Here is a 15,841-nt window from a genome sequence, read left to right on the forward strand (position 1 = left end):
CAGCCTGCACACCTTTGGACTTCAGGCATTCCCTGTAGGGCTGAGAACAGCCCTTTTTTGCCAGTGCCAGCACATTGCCCCTGACAGCTACTACTGTTATTTGGTGGAACCTAATCCTTCCTGACAAATGAAGTACAATCCTATCTCTTTACAAGACCAGAAACCCACAGTAATGAAGATTTAAGCATTCAACATTTGGGCATCTGTCTGAAGGAACCTACTAGTTGTCTCAAAAACTAAACTCAGGTATTCAAGACCTTCCAAATCCTGACAACTATATCCCTTTCATTTACTGTTTTCATAAACATTCATAGGACACTTACAAGCTAAGTTTGGCACTGTGCAAGAAACAACCTTTTCCTGCTAACTGTCCTGCACACCACCTCTGCCTAATAAAATCCTGCCCGAGTCCTGCTCCTTTTTGAAGCCTTACCTTCCCTCTTTGCCACAACTCCTACCTGGCATTTGTGTGGCCTCCATGTTGGTGTCCTATTCTTGTCTGAATAGGCTTGTATGCCAGCCTCCTTGCTAACTCGATAACTCCTGCTCAACCCGGAGGACAAGCCAGGTGCCACTTCCAAAGGGCCTTTCTTGACCTCCTGAGCCTTATTCATTTATGACATGTCCTTGGGACAAAAACACTCAGCCACTCTCAGAGAAATGAATGTTAACAGCCTGACAGTTCCCACATTCTCCAACACAGGCACATCGTTCTCAGGATCACCCCTCTTCCTTACACCTTTCTTCCCCAAACCTACCTTAAATGCACACATTCAAAACATTTACTGTTCTCTAAGATGTCTGCTCACAAAAGCTGTATTCATACTCTTCACCCAACCCCGCTCTCCCAGACTCTTTCCTCCCCGAGAGAGCCTCTGGGTATGTGAGAGGTGAGTCCAGCGGAAGGAAAACAGCGAAGTCGCAGAGACCAAACCCCTGAATGCTGCGGGTCTCGATTCACAGGTGTACGTATGAATGTCAGGGCGAATTCCACCGAGGCTGTATACTGGATGCCAGGGAGGGGCGCGGAGGCCCCCGCGCTGTAAGGCTGGTGAGCCTCGGCCCTGCTCTCCAGTAACGTGGATAGCGGTGCACAACGCCCGCCACTCGCCTACGGACAGTCAGCCGCCGGTATTTGAGCACCAGGCAGAACGGGGCTGGGAGGGCGGGGCAACACCTACAAAGGCCGGCACTCAGCGGAGCACGGCGACGCGTTCAGATTCGGTCATTCTTCCGCGCTCTCCGGCTGGCAGCCGATTCGCCCGTGGGCTCGGGGGCGTGGCCCTAGCGGCTGAGGCGAGCGGCGGCGCGCGGGCGGTTGGTCCAGCCCTCTGGTCTCGCGGCGACCAGGCCTTACTCGGTGCCCTGGGAGACTGACCAGCGGAGGCATGGCTGGAACCCCCGCGCCGGGCAGCAGGAGGCGGAGCGGGCTTCCGGCGCCTAGCTCTGGCCCGCCGCCCAGCACCGGGCACCCTCCGAGCAAGCGAGCCCGAGGCTTCCCCGCAGCCGCTGCCCCGGACCCCGAAGACCCGTTCGGCGCGCACGGGGATTTCACCGCTGACGACCTGGAGGAACTCGACACCCTCGCGTCGCAGGCCTTGAGCCAGTGCCCGGCCGCTCCTCGGGACGTGTCCAGTGAGTGCGCCTCGGGGCCTTTTCCCGGAGGGTGGTGCAGATCTCGCCAGAACTACGTGATGGCTGTGGCTTCGGAACCCCACGGCGACCCCTGACCCAGTGTCTTGCACCCACGCTGCCGTTCTCAAAATATAGGAACGGCTTCATTTAGGCACAGGTTGTGTTCCAAAAGGTCCTTTGAGTTGTGGGAGTACTGTATTAAGAATGTCAAAACAGCCGATTTGAAATACAGAAAGTTCAGTTAACCTTTTCCTGTAGTTAAAATTTGGGCCACCAAGTTCTCGGTTCTAGGCAAAGATCCTTGGAACACAACCACCATCATCAGAACCGTCACTACCTACCCATGGGAACCCATTCTTGTGACAGGTTTAAGAGGCTTTAGATCTAACGAAGATTACTGTCCTCCTTGGGCCACATGAACAAGAAGGGCCTAGCTGAGGCAAGAGATGAAAAAGGTTTATTCCGTTATACAACCAGTAAATTGTACTAGGTGTCCAAAACCTTAGGAACTGCAGCACACTTAGCAATGAACAAAAGACAAAAACTCCTTTCTTCGGGAGCTTACTTTCTAGCTGGGGAGTGAGTGAAGTCTTGTGGGGCTCACAGAAGGAGAAACGTTTTGAGGGCATCTTGCATCTGTACTTGGATATCTCACAGGCATCTTAAATCCCACACATTCATCTGGAAGTCCAGTCATTCTCCAGCATTGCCAGCATGGTGCCTGGCAAAGCAGACATTCAGAAAACGTTCATTAATGACCAAATATTCTGTACAACCGTGACTACTACCGGTCTCCATCAGGTGGCACAAAGCAACAGTTCCTCTTCCTTGACCATACATCTAATCCCTTGCCAAGTCCTGTAACTTTATCTTCTTTATCCATCTCTGGAACCCATCCTCTTTCCATTATCTCTACCATTCTCCCTGATCTATGTTACAATCATTCCTTCCTCTGGATGATCATCTGCTAAATGGTCTCCCCATTGCCAGTCTTGACTCCCTATAAGTCAGACTTCACACTACAGCCAGAGTGATCTTTTCAGAACTCAAATCTGGCTTTGTCTCACATAGATACAAGTGCACATCCCTGCTGAAAGCCTTTTCATAGCTTCCCACTGTCTCCAGTATAAAGATCAAAGTCCATATCATGGCCTACAAGGCCCAGCATGGTCTGGCCCTTTCCCACTCTCTCTGGGTTCAAGCCACACTGACCTGCCTTCATTTCTTGAATTCTCCCGACTTCCTTACAATACAAAAATTGCACATTGCTGTTTCTCATACACGGAGTATTCTTCCCATCCATTCCCCATCCCCACTCATCTGCTTAATTCCTGCTTGTTTAGCTCTCACCTCAGTCATCACTTCCTTGGGAAGCCTTCCAGTCATTCCAGTTGGATCCATATACTTGGCTTTCCTATACTTGTTCTCTTGTGTAGCTCTTATCACAGTTGTAATTTTACATTTATTTAATTATTTTTGAATGTCCTCTAAGCTCCATGAGTGTAAGGACTGTATCCATTTTGCTAACCACTGTACCTTTAGAGACTAGACTGTGCCTGGTGCTCAGTAGGTATAGGTATAGGTGCTCAGTAAATATTGTCGAATAACAGATCACCAAGTTCTGACCAGTGAGGTTCCCACAGCACCTTTTCAGCCTTTAGATGGTACTCTTAAAATTGAGGGGTGGGGAGTAGGGGGAGGCAGGATCTGTCATTTCATAAGGATCATTTATGAGTTTGAATCACGTTCTTAGGTTGGAAAATACCTATACTGCTTACTAGATCTTTCTCTAATTTGCTTTCAAGAGTGATTCTTTTCAGCATTGACTGGCAAAAGTGGGAAAGTGTTGGATCCAGAAAAGTATATGGGAACTGTTTTTTTACAGATGTTCATAAGGTCCCCAGATTAGATGGGATGTCAAAAACTCCTGCAGGGAAAAACAGAGAATATGTTCCTGTTAAAGAGAATTTTGAATTAGAGGTACTTCAGGCACAATACAAAGAACTTAAAGAAAAGGTAAGTGACTTGTGGTTTTATAGCTAATGTATGCACTTATGCATGTGTTATAAAGCACCGTAGAATAAACTATATAAAAGTTTTTTTTTAATGTTTATCTATTTTTGAGAGAAAGAGAGTGAGCAGGGGAGGGGCAGAGAGAGGGGGGGGGGGAGACACAGAATTTGAAGCAGGCTCCAGGCTCTGAGCTGTCAGCACAGAGCGTGACACAGGGCTTGAACCCACGAACCTGTGAGATCATGACCTGAGCCAAAGTCAGATGCTTAACCAACTGAGCCACCCAGGTACCCCTAAAATATATAAAAGTTTTAAAACAAGAGTCCAGGGGCACCGGGTGGCTCAAGTCAGTTAAGCGACTGACTCTTGTTTTCAGCTCAGGTCATGATCTCATGGTTCATGGGTTCGAGCCCCACATCGGGCTCTGCGCATGAAAAGTGAGGAACCTGCTTGGGATGCTTTCTCTCCCTCCCTTTCTGCCCCTCCTCCGCTTGCTCTCCCTCTCTCAAATAAACTTAAAAAATAAAGTAAAACAGGAGTCCAGATTCATCCCCATGAAATGAGGGAAGGCTGGGGAAAGAAAGCCAGAAAATGTAAACTGGAAGAAACCAAATCCTAGTTCCTAACAACTAGGCAACAAAGGAAACTGTACATCAGATTCAAAAAGTGATACAAACTTTCTGACAGCACTGAGACAAATTTATAGCATATGTCTTTTATAAGGAACACAACATCATAATGGCTACTGTATTTGTTAGCAGTTTTACAAAAAAGCAGACATCCTTTATGTGACCATCTGTAGGTCCCTAGGAAAACTAGAAACATAGTATGAAACTTGAGATCTGTGAAGTGTGTGACCCAGATTGTTTAATACTTACTAGAACCTACAGAATCTGCATGTGTGAATGACAGTGTCTCCTTAAGCTTTCTGAATGTCACCTGTCCCACAAATGGGCCTAGCAGACCATAGTGGTAACTAGTTGGTATGGATATATTTTGAGAACTCATCGGTCTGTAGAACATAGTTTACATGTGCTTTCTCTGTCTCCCTAGCTATATGTTGAAACAAGTACATATATACCTTTCCCTTATAAGCTTTTCACAAGATTGATTTTGGATTTACAGATGAAAGCAATGGAAGAAGAAGTTCTCATTAAAAATGGAGAAATAAAAATTTTGCGGGACTCATTGCATCAGACAGAATCCATTCTAGAGGAACAGAGAAGATCACATTTCCTCCTTGAACAAGAGAAAACTCAAGTGCTCAGTGACAAAGAAAAGGAATTTTCAAAAAAGGTGACCCAGAACTGCTTCCCCCCCCCCTTTTTTTTTCCCTTGTTCTAGACACAAGCTTTGCCTGCTCACTGAGTTCTTTTAGAAGCAATAATGACCAAAGAGCCTGTAAATCTTCCAGGAAGATTTCAACAGTTTTTTTTTTTTTTTTTTGTCTTAAATAATTTCTAATATATCCATATACTTTTTTTCCAGGCTCTGCATGAGGTTTGTAAAAGGACTTAGTTGAAACTGCTTTGCTGTGGTAGTTGTGGTAGGTGGTCTTGGCAGGAATAAATCAATAGCTTAGACTTTCCAGAAATAGACTTAAGTAAGAGCTTTTTGGCAGATCAGAAACTCAGTTGACCTAGCTTAGGCCAAAAGGAAATGTATTGACTTCTGTACCTAAGTCTGGGAAAAAACAGGTGTGCTGGGGCCTTGAATGACTGGAGCCTTGCCAGGATTCATCTTTACTCCCTAGTCTACAGACAGACTCCATTCTTATGGTAAAGGATGTGTTCTCCAGAAGCTCCTGGGCTCCTGTTTCATAGCTCCAGAGCAGACTGAAAACTTGGGCTCCTTCATCTCAAGGCTCTAATTGTTCTAACCTGGGTCAGGTGCCTGTCCCTGACCCAGTCACTGTAACCACAGAGATGACAGCTCCCATTTAAATCACATAGAGGTAGGGAGGGGCACCTGGGTGGCTCAATCGGTTGGTCATCCGACTTCGGCTCGGGTCATGATCTCACAGTTCGTGAGTTCGAGCCCCACTTTGGGCTCTGTGCTGACAGCTCAGAGCCTGGATCCTGCTTCAGATTCTGTGTCTCCCTCTCTCTCTGCCCTTCCCCCATTCACGCTCTGTCTCTCTGTGTCTCTCGAAAATGAATAAACGTTAAAAAAAATTTTTTAAATCACATAGAGGTAGGGACATGATTGTTTCTCAAGGGAGGGAGTTGCTGTTTTGGGAAGAAATTAATAGGTGTCCATACATACTGCCACTTTCCTTCAGCACTTCCCAAGGCTTCAGTCTCAAGGAATGGATCTTATTCTGCCATCCATTAGCAAATTAGCAAACTTTAAAGAAGCACTAACCTGTGCCCAGCACTAACAGCAGTAGTTTTCCTTCCGCATCCATGATGAAGAGCAAGGGAGTTGTAATCAGACAAACTAGAGTTTGAATCCTGGCTTTATCATATATGATAAATGGCGACCTCAGGGTAGTGACTTCAGCTCTGTAATTCATTTCCATTATCTGTCCCAGGAAATAACTAGAAAGGTTGCTGTAAGACTTAAACAGCCCCACACTTACTGTGACTGGTGCTGTGACTGGTGCCATACAGGCACAGAGTGTGCTCAGGGAATAATAGCAGTTACTGCTGGCCATGGGCTGGAGCAGGTCTCCCTGTGCTGCGTGGCGTTTTGGTAAAATTTCAAGAAGACCTGGAATTGTGCACCATTATGTCCATTAAAAGGTTAACATGTTACTGTGCGATAAGGCGCCTCACCAAGCTCTAGGCTGGGCATTTCACATTCATCCTTCCTATTTAATCCCCCCTAACCACAAAGACAGGGGTTTGTGTTACAGATAAGCCAAAGTTTAAAGAGGCCGAGTAAATGGTATTTGAACCTTCACAAACTACCTTGCAACAGTTCAGGTCAAAATGTCTTTCTAGAATACCATGCTGTCTTTGAGGAGGAAGGGGAAAGCTTGATATTATAGGGCATCTATGTCACAGCAAACTTTTATACTTATTTCTCATTGTTTGTTTTCCTTCATGAGCTTGAGACTTTGAAGCCCAGAGATATTTTTGCACGTATGATGGGTTACCATGAGTATGTTGCTTTTGCCTTCCAGCTCCAATCATTGCAGTCCGAACTCCAATTTAAAGATGCTGAGATGAATGAATTAAGGACAAAGCTTCAAAGCAGTGAACGAGCAAATAAATTGGCTGCTCCCTCCATTCTCCATGCCAGGTAATGATGATGCTGGAAGGAGAGTTGTTTTGCATGGTTTATTAGAAAGTCTGAGTAACAATGTCAGGTTAGTCTTGAATGAAGGCTGTTTAAACTTTGCCATTTGGACATAGATCCTCTTTCCTGAAGGCCTCAAAGGTGGTTTAGATGAGGCTTGAATGGTTTGGTGCATCACCGCATAAAGGCCTCACACTCTAGAAGGCCTTCCTCTATAGGACTTTATACTCAGGACTAAAAAAGGGCTGGAAAGATGCTCTCTAAACTTTTGGGGTGACCCAGTCTTCATTTTTATGTAATGTGTTTCAAATAATCAGTTTTGCCCCAAGTATGAGCATATTTCAGTCCCAACTACTTGGAATATTTTTTCTCATTTACTGCCTTGGGACCTTTGTCTAATAGCCCCTGCCTTTGCTGTAGATGTGATCAGCTTGTTAATGGTCCTGTCCTGCACCTTGCCTGCCAGAGAAGTCTGGCACACCGTTGATATCAGCCTTGAATTTTGAACAGTGTGGGTCAGTGTGTCTTTTCTGAATATTGAACATTCTGCTGCCTTTGTTCATAATGGACAGGGTATGAAATTAAACTCTTTTTGCCTAGCTTAGTCCAAATAAGACAGGAGAGCAGAGGGGTCCATCCCCACCTCATCACACGTCTCTGACAGAAGGCTCTTGGTGTTGTCTGATGCACTCGGGGGGGGGGGGGGGGAGGTTAAGACTGCTTCCCTAACACAAAACCCCTGGCACTGAGGAACGGGCTGTTTTCAAGTTGCAAAACACAACAACACGCCTTTTAATAGACCTTCTTTCTACTGAAAATCTTTGAATCCAGCCCCTGGGAACGATTAAATAAGAGGCTGTTCCATATTAAAAAGATTTTGGTGGAATTGGAAGTTGTAATGGAATTATGGCCAATGTTTTGGGGTGATTATTAGAAGAATACAGAAATGAAAGAGTTTTTCCACCATCTGGATCAAAATGCCTCGAGTTTTGCACTGCTATCCTGACTGACAAAGAATGACTAATATATAACAGATAAAAACCTTTGGTCAAAGCACCTAGACATTGGCCATGGGCCGGAGCAGGTTTACCATTTAAACATTTAAACATGAAAAGTTTAACATTTGTTAGAAGTTTTATAACCAGGTATTTTAAGTGGTTTTAGCAGAATCATTACTTTGCTTTCATAGTTAACTTTTTCCAGTCCTAGGAAAAGCCCTTCTGTGGCTATAAAGCCAGAAGCATGTTCTCCACAATTCGGAAAACCATCTTTCCCTACAAAGGAGTCTTTTAGTGCTAACATGTCCCTTCCCCACCCCTTCCAGACAGAGCCAGGATATAAGTCCCTGGTGGGCAGAGAGGGTAAGTCAGTCTGTCTGTCATCTGTTACCGTGTAACCGATTATTCAACCTTGTGGCTTAAAACAACAATAAGTACTCCTCCTGGTTCTGTGGGACAACAGTTCTGATAAAGAGGAGATGGTTTGTCCCTGTGGGGACTGGAATCACTGAAGGCTCGTCTGGGGCTGGAGGATCTATTCAGAGTGGCTCACTCACATGACTGGCAATAGAGTTCTTCTCCACACGTGGGTCTCTCTACGGAGCTACTTGGGTGATGTCATAACCTGGTGGATGGCCTCCTCTAGAGCTAACAAACCAGAGAGAGCGAGGTGGAAGCTATCCCTTTTATGGCCTGGCCTCAGGAGTCCTATAGCATCACTTTTGCCACATTCTGTTTGTTAGAAACCATGTTCAACGGGAAGGAAACTAGGCTGCACCTTTTGAAGAGAAGTGTTTGTAGAATTTGCAGGCATATTTTAAAACCTCCCCCTTGGGGCGCCTGGGTGGCGCAATCGGTTAAGCGTCCGACTTCAGCCAGGTCACGATCTCGCCGTCCGTGAGTTCGAGCCCCGCGTCAGGCTCTGGGCTGATGGCTCGGAGCCTGGAGCCTGTTTCCGATTCTGTGTCTCCCTCTCTCTCTGCCCCTCCCCCATTCATGCTCTGTCTCTCTCTGTCCCAAAAATAAATAAAAAAAACGTTGAAAAAAAAAAATTTAAAAAAAACAAACCTCCCCAGTCACCATCCATTGATGTGCCAGAAACACAGCTAGTATCAGGTACCTGTGTTCCTTTCAGCCTTGAGTTTATACAGCTCAGTCCAGACTGAGGGCATGCTACTGCCTTATAGAGGGACACAGTCTAGCATTGGTAGGTTTTTACTCTGAGGATATGCTGTGTCAGTTTATCTTACCATTCCAATACATCACCTCTCTCCTACCACCATCCACCTGTTCAAGTCGTTGGCCCTCATGCCACCTCTGAGGACCTCAACCACTCACATTTTTGGTACCTGGCAACTACAGGAACAGTATAGGATGGTGTTGTGGGCAGGCACTGGAGCCCACCAGCCTGACAGGAGTCCCGGTCACACTACTTACTGGCTTGTGTGATTGGAGCAAGTCCCTTAACCCGTGCCTCAGTTTCTCTATATGTAAAATAGAGGAGATGACACCTCCTCTTCGGGTTGCTTTGAGGAACAGATGAGCTAACATGGGTACAGCTCTTAGAACAGGGTTTGTCTGGCACATAATAAGTGTTCGTGGTTACTGCTTTCATGTTATTGCCTCATTTTAAAGTGGAGCAAACAACTTTCTTTTCCTTTCCTTGTATGAGTTCCTGTTTTTCATGAGGGAGGCAATGATGCAAGGGTTCTTGAGTTGCTCTGGTTCTTGATTTGATCCAAGGTTGAGGAAGTAGAACAATCTCTGTTTTAAATTCATTATGGGGAGCCTGGCTGGCCCAGTTCATAGAGCACATGACTCTTGATCTCAGAGTTGTGCGTTCAAGCCCCGTATTGGGGGTAGAGTTTACTTTAAAAAAAAAGAGAGAGAAAAAAATGAAACTCGGTACGTTCAAGAGTTTTGATATGCCTGTGCTTTTGTGCTCAAGTTTTGATTCACATTTTATTTAGTTGTAGAGAATAAGAGCCACAATCTGGGAGGTGACCCCATTAAGCAAGAAGAGTCGCAGAAAAGACTTGACAGCTGGATGCAGAGATCAAACGCTCAAGGTACCAGAAGCCCTGCTCCATGTGCAGGAGGCCTGCACAGCTCTGGGCATCCTCTGCGGTGCTATGGTAGAATTGCCTCTGAGAAGCAGCACCCCAGGCAGTCCTTCAGAGGGGCCAGGGGAGTAACAGTCTGTGACTTAGCAGAAGACTATAGCAGTTACATCCCAGAGCCCTCAGCACCCACAGGCATCTCAGTGGGGCTTAGTGGCAGCTTAGAGGACAGTTAGCATCCAAGGAATCCTCACTTTTCCTTCTGAAGCCACAGAAAAGGCCTCCCTTGTCAGAACCTTCTAGAATCACCTTGTCTTTTGCAGGTTCCATTTTGATAAACCTTCTCCTGAAGCAGCCTTTGATCCCAGGGTCATCCCTAGGTCTGTGCCACCTCCTGAGCAGTTGTTCTGAGGCTCCTACCAGCACCCTACTACAGCCACTGGGGTATGGCAGGTAAACCTCAGACTCCTGAAAAGCTGGGAGTTCCCAGGAAGCAAGTTCCTTTCTGGTCCTGGCCAGCCTGGGAGGTCTGTGTGCTGGGTGGGGAAACTAGAGAATTCGGTAGACAGGTTGTTTGGGGCCCTTGACCTTGTCTCCGCCTCACACTTGTATGTTTTCTTTTATATTTGCTGCTAGTACCTTGACTGGGATTTCAAGCCTGAGGACCACAGGTTCTCGCGATGGGTCATTTCCCCACTTGGCCCTGAGAGAAGCACAGAACCTGGCACTTACTGGATTGAATCTGGTTGCCAGGGATGAAGGCTCATGTGATGGAGACCAAGCAGAGGGAGGCAGAAGGGCCTTCCCACTCTGCCAGCTTCCTGGGGCCGTGCATCTCCTCCCCCTGGTACAGTTCTTTATCGGCTTACACTGCCAGGCTCTGCACGATCTGGCAGCAGTCAAGAGAAGTGGAGCGCCTGCGGACTCACCGACAAGTTCCTCCTACGTGAGCTCTGGGGGAGAGGCCAGCCTTGAGGACTTACTTTGCAACCTGGAAGGCTTCTCTGTGGCTTCACTTAGTGTTCTTCAGCACCTGGTGTGCCACAGCGGAGCGGTCGTCCACCTATTACTATCAGATGCAGGGGTGGATTCTGCCGCTGGGGAAGGAAACCAGAGTCTGGTTCACAGACAAGATCATGGGGATGTGTCCTCAGTCCCAAGGGGGCTTACTGATGACCAAGGCCAGCATCCACTACTGAAGATGCTTCTTCACCTGTTGACTTTCTCTTCTGCAGCAACAGGTCACCTTCAAACCAGTGTCCTGAGCCAGTGTCTTAAGATTTTGGTGAAATTAGCTGAAAATGCTTCCTTTGATTTCCTGCCCAGGTATAACACTGCATGGCAGTCATGATTCTTTGCAGGTCTCACGTGACCTCATGAGGTCTATCTTGCGGCCCTTATACTTTGCCCACATCTTAGCTATACTGCTCAGGGCTAAGCCTTGGTTTTGTGTTCTGAGGCTGTGTTCAGGGTGTTTTGAAGTGATGGAAAGTGGGGCCAGGTGTTAGGAGAACCAAGGAAGTGGTTTACTTGGCTGAATTCTGCCTCTGTACAGCAGGTAAGCAAAAGACACATGTAATGAAAGGCTTTTAAGACATTATGGAAAAGTGTCCTGCCCCCAGGACAAAGACTGAACCCAGAGCCTTGAACCTAGGCCGTGGATCAGGTGAAGACCATGTATCACACCACATTTAAGTTTGGTGGGGTTCCCTAAGGAAGCAGAGGGTGTGGGCAGCCCATAAGCTAACCTTACTGGGAATCAGCTCATCCTCATTGTGCCCGACTCTGGCACAAGCCATAAGTTACCTGTTCCTTCTAAGGTTTGTTGGAAGTGGTTGTATAGTGAACCTAGCTCATGAACACTATTGTCATAAATTCTTAACTTGGGATTCTAGAGCCTCAAGACTGGGAGGAACTGTAAACACCATCCAGCCCATCTCCTCATCCAAAAATCCTGTCTCCCCCCTCAGCATGCCACCAAGAGGCCAGTTCTATTTGGATCAACTTTGCTGGCTGCACTTACCTTAAGCTTTTGTCTCTGAGCTTAGCATACTTGTTTCCCTAAAACACTTCTGGATCCTGGTTTCCTTCTGAAGATATTCCAGCTGGTATGGTCCATCCTAGGGGTGGTCCTCAGAGCCGGGCACAGTACTGCAGTGTACTGTGGGCGACACAATAGGTACAGAACTGTCACGTGTCTGGCATGGACCTACCTCATGGTGGCTGGTTGCTTGTTTCATATTTGTTGAATGAATTCCAGGAAGCACTTTATTACCAGTTCTCTTGGTAGATACACCATCATTCCCTTTCTGTTGGGCTTGTCCACAAGGACATGAAAAAACAGCTATTTGATGGATGCTTTCCATAGGCCAGACAGATGCCTCTGTTCACCAGCTCATGTGACACCCTCAGAGCCCTGCATCCTCACACCTAGCATGGAGCCTGGCTCACTGTAAGCACTCAGTATTTGCTGTACGAATAGAGAGAACATACAGGGCGAGTTTCCAGCTGGTCTCCTTGACTTGCCCTTGATCACGGTCTGGCACCACCTCCCACTCAGTGCTTCAGAATTCCTACATCTTGCAGGAGGATCCCCACTACCACACAGCTTCCTGCTCACCTTGGAGTGAAAGCTAAGGACACATGCCACCAAAGCTCTAAAGCAGTATGTGATGCAGCACAAGCAGCCAGGCAGGCAGCAGTCTCGGAAAGGGCACCTTTGCCTAACCGGGCTTGAGGACAAATCATCCCCTCAGACCCATGTCTTCCTACCGTATCTGGTGTAGCCATGGTCCTGGGTCATTTCCAGGGTACTGGGATGGCAGGGGCTTTTGAGCAGAGGTCTCATCCCCAGCTTCAAACAGAACAGTAGGACTATTCTCTATTGTGTGTTTGGGGGTTCTGGAAAAAAATTTTTTTTTCTGCTATCCAAAAATAATTTAGAAACCACTGCATCATATATAAAGATGGATTTTTCTTGCAGATAGTTTCAGGGACTTTAGTGGATTACAGACCATTCTAATGACGAAATTGAGTAACCACCAGGTTAAATCCCAGTTTCCCTCAAATTTCCACACTCTGGTGGCTGAAAAAATTCAGCTTACCCACTGTACAGGATTTGCTCTAAAATGATTTCACCCCAAATAACGAGGCCTTGCTTCCTAATGGCATACTGAGAAATACTCTTAACCCTTGACGGCATGTGCTAAGACACTGCAGATGCATGAAGGGGAACACATGTAGAATTGCCCTCTCCCCATCCACAAGGCTATGTGGGTTGAGCAAATAGCAGTGGTTGTCTTGGGACTTGGTTCCTTAGTTCTCTTTGCCCATGAGACCTTGGAGAGAGTGTGCCCAGAGCCCAACACCCGTGCACACTCCAAGTGAGCGCCTTCTCATAATTGGTAACGGGAGCTGGTATTTGCAAAAACAGTCTGCCAGCAAGCAAGGGGTCTCATAAGATCCAACCATAGCCAAGTACACATTTGTCACTTCTGGAACCTGGCCAGCCCTCTGGTAGTAGGCTTATAACATTCACACTCGTTAAGACCTCCCTCCCTATTTGGGAACAGAGGCAAGAAAGAGCCCAGGAGAGTGTGGAAGCCAGGCACCCCAGGTCCAGGGAAGCATCCCCCATTCACAGGTGGTACTGGGCCTGGCAAGGGCCTGTCCTCTCTAAGCCACAGCAATATCATGGTGAAGGCTAGTACCCACTGGTTCACAGGGAACAGATATCCCAGCAAGTATGTGGTGGTTGGCCAGCATTTGAAGCCGGGTCCGAACCACAGCTCCTCCTCGTACCTGCCTGCTCAAAATTTCCCGTTGCCTCTGGTGAAAAGTGAAGATGGTTGTGGGATTGGGGTGCCAGTGTCCCGTTTCTCTGGGCCCCTGTGCTTTAGGTTCCAGTGTGTGTTCCGGGTACTGCCGCAGTGCCTCAGACCCGAGAGCCCCCTGCCCAGCGTGCTACTGACTGTTGAGCTCCTTTCCCTCCTGGTGGACCACGAGAAGCTCGCGCCTCAGCTCTGCTCCCCCTCAGGTAAAGCAGGGCAGGGGGGATGGGTGGTTGGGCGGCTCCTGCAGGTTGGAGGGAAGGGTGGTGGCAGGGACAGTTCAGAGGCCTCCTGAGGGCTTCTGCAGCTTGTGCCCTGGGCTCTGGGTAAGAAGGGGACCCTGAATGAGAGGTGGGGCGTCCTTTTCAGAAGGCTGCCTCCTCCTGCTGCTGTACATGTACATCACGTCAAGGCCTGATAAAGTGGCCTCGGAGACACAGTGGCTTCAACTAGAGCAAGAGGTAAAAACTCCAGAGCCTCACCACCCCACCCCACCCAAGGGCCACTGTTCCTCCTTCTTCTGGGGAGAATGGAGTCTTAATGCATTTTGGTAGCAAGAGTTTACCTAGCTGCTAAGAAGGTGAACTCAGTTTGGGGGCTCCATACTACACAGGTACAATACAGGTGGACCCCAGGGTGTCCCAGCACTTGGCAGGGCTGCCTAATAACTGGCCCTACCCTGGCTTGGGGCCTGGAGGCAGGTGGGTTGCTGGTGAGACAGGTATTGATCCTGAGTCTAGCCTGAGAAGGCCCCACACCGTTCCTTGGATGTCACTGTGTGGATAGGCGGCTGCTAAGGGAACCTGGAGCACTTGTAGGAGAAGCCTGAGAAAGCCCTCACTGTGATCAGGCTCTCGTTCTGCCACGGATGGAACAGTCTGCTCTTGTTCTAGGCCGTGTGGCTCCTGGCTAAGCTTGGTGTGCAGAGCCCTGCCTCCCCAGTCACTGGCTCTGTCTGCCAGTGCAACGTGGAGGTGAGTGCACGGGCCAACGGCGTGGCAGCTCCGTCAGGGCGGGGGAAGGTGACCCTATGCAAGCACGCCCCTGCTCCTTGTAACCCTGGTGCCACCGCTCAGAGCCCTCCTTACCTGGGGTGGTTAGGAAAGGTACTGTCCAGCTGAGCAAGCTGTTAGGATGCAGGAACCCTGAGACCTGGCCTCAGTCTTTGCCCTCTCCCTAGGTGGTCAGAGCACTCACAGTGATGCTGCACAGACAGTGGCTGACAGTGCGGAGGGCGGGGGAGCCCCCGAGGACTGAGCAGCAGAAGCGGACTGTGAGGTGTCTGCGGGACACGGTGTTGCTGCTGCACAGCCTCTCCCAGAAGGATAAGCTCTTCACTGTGCACTGTGTGGAGGTCCTACATCAGTATGACCAGGTGATGCCAGGGGTCAGCATGCTGATTCGAGGGCTTCCTGATGTGACAGACTGTGAAGGTAAGCCGGCAGGAGGACCCCTGCCTGCCCCAGCCCACATGCGGGGGTTTCCCTGAAGTTCACGGACAAGTCAGACTTCCTGGCCTTAAGTCAGCAGTCCTCTCTCCACGCAGCCTTTGCTGGCACTGGGGTCGCACTTGTCTTACTGCTCTGGGTCTTCTCTGAGCTTATCAGGCTGCCTTTTGCTTGTATCTGTTGAGTTGGCCTAGCAGAGCCACAGTTTTTCCAGAAACATCGCTGTCTGAATTGCCTTTGTATCACTTTGCTTGCAGTAGCTGAGGGAGCAAGGCCTGGGCGTGGAAGGGACTGGTTAGTTCCTGCGGGCGTGGGGGAGGAGCGGTGGGTCTCCCCCCAGTGCCCGGCACCTCCAGGCCTTCACCACACAACCCTTTTCTCTTGGCTCAGAGGCAGCCCTGGATGACCTGTGTGCCACTGAAACGGATGCGGACGACCCTGAGATGGACTGTAGCTGAGGCCAGTGAGCATGGAGCCACATAGTGGCACCAGAACCACTACTTTCCTCACCGCAGCAACTGATTAAAAGCAGTGACAGGCTGTTTGAGAAAACGCCAGCCTTTTGATGTTTCCTGAGTCTGATCTGTGTCGGCTGAGTGGGAGGGATGGTGCAG

At 48.4% G+C, this 15,841-nt stretch overlaps 2 protein-coding genes across 8 annotated transcripts in view; one reads left to right on the forward strand and one right to left on the reverse strand.

Moving 5' to 3' along the window:
- CCDC51 (coiled-coil domain containing 51) overlaps positions 1 to 13,854 on the reverse strand; it is a 26,536-nt gene extending 12,682 nt beyond the window's left edge. The window contains exons 1-3 of one of the 4 annotated variants that reach the window (XM_030306670.1): positions 11,973 to 13,854; positions 6,230 to 6,360; positions 3,414 to 3,562 (exon numbers count right to left, since the gene is read on the reverse strand). In XM_030306670.1, the coding sequence (XP_030162530.1) occupies positions 3,414 to 3,458 (45 nt within the window). In that variant the 5' untranslated portion in view covers positions 3,459 to 3,562; positions 6,230 to 6,360; positions 11,973 to 13,854. The other 3 variants (XM_030306669.1, XM_030306671.1, XM_030306672.1) reach the window with 3 other exon arrangements.
- On the forward strand, positions 1,344 to 15,777 carry LOC115508223 (ATR interacting protein). 4 transcript variants are annotated; one of them, XM_030306658.1, is made up of 13 exons: positions 1,345 to 1,635; positions 3,521 to 3,651; positions 4,774 to 4,944; positions 6,776 to 6,894; positions 8,095 to 8,252; positions 9,860 to 9,958; positions 10,273 to 10,402; positions 10,586 to 11,275; positions 13,849 to 13,985; positions 14,152 to 14,240; positions 14,673 to 14,753; positions 14,960 to 15,212; positions 15,618 to 15,777. In XM_030306658.1, exons 1-13 carry the CDS (start codon positions 1,389 to 1,391, stop codon positions 15,683 to 15,685), a joined length of 2,373 nt encoding a protein of 790 aa, XP_030162518.1. In that variant the 5' UTR covers positions 1,345 to 1,388; the 3' UTR covers positions 15,686 to 15,777. The 4 variants fall into 4 exon arrangements, with proteins under 4 accessions (XP_030162520.1, XP_030162518.1, XP_030162517.1 ...); XM_030306657.1 differs by having other exon boundaries at positions 1,346 to 1,635; positions 14,149 to 14,240; XM_030306659.1 differs by lacking the exon at positions 3,521 to 3,651 and having other exon boundaries at positions 1,555 to 1,635; positions 14,149 to 14,240.
- The last annotated feature ends 64 nt before the right edge of the window (positions 15,778 to 15,841 follow it).

This window comes from Lynx canadensis, chromosome A2 (genome assembly GCF_007474595.2).
Source record: "Lynx canadensis isolate LIC74 chromosome A2, mLynCan4.pri.v2, whole genome shotgun sequence".
Classification (NCBI taxonomy): domain Eukaryota; kingdom Metazoa; phylum Chordata; class Mammalia; order Carnivora; family Felidae; genus Lynx; species Lynx canadensis.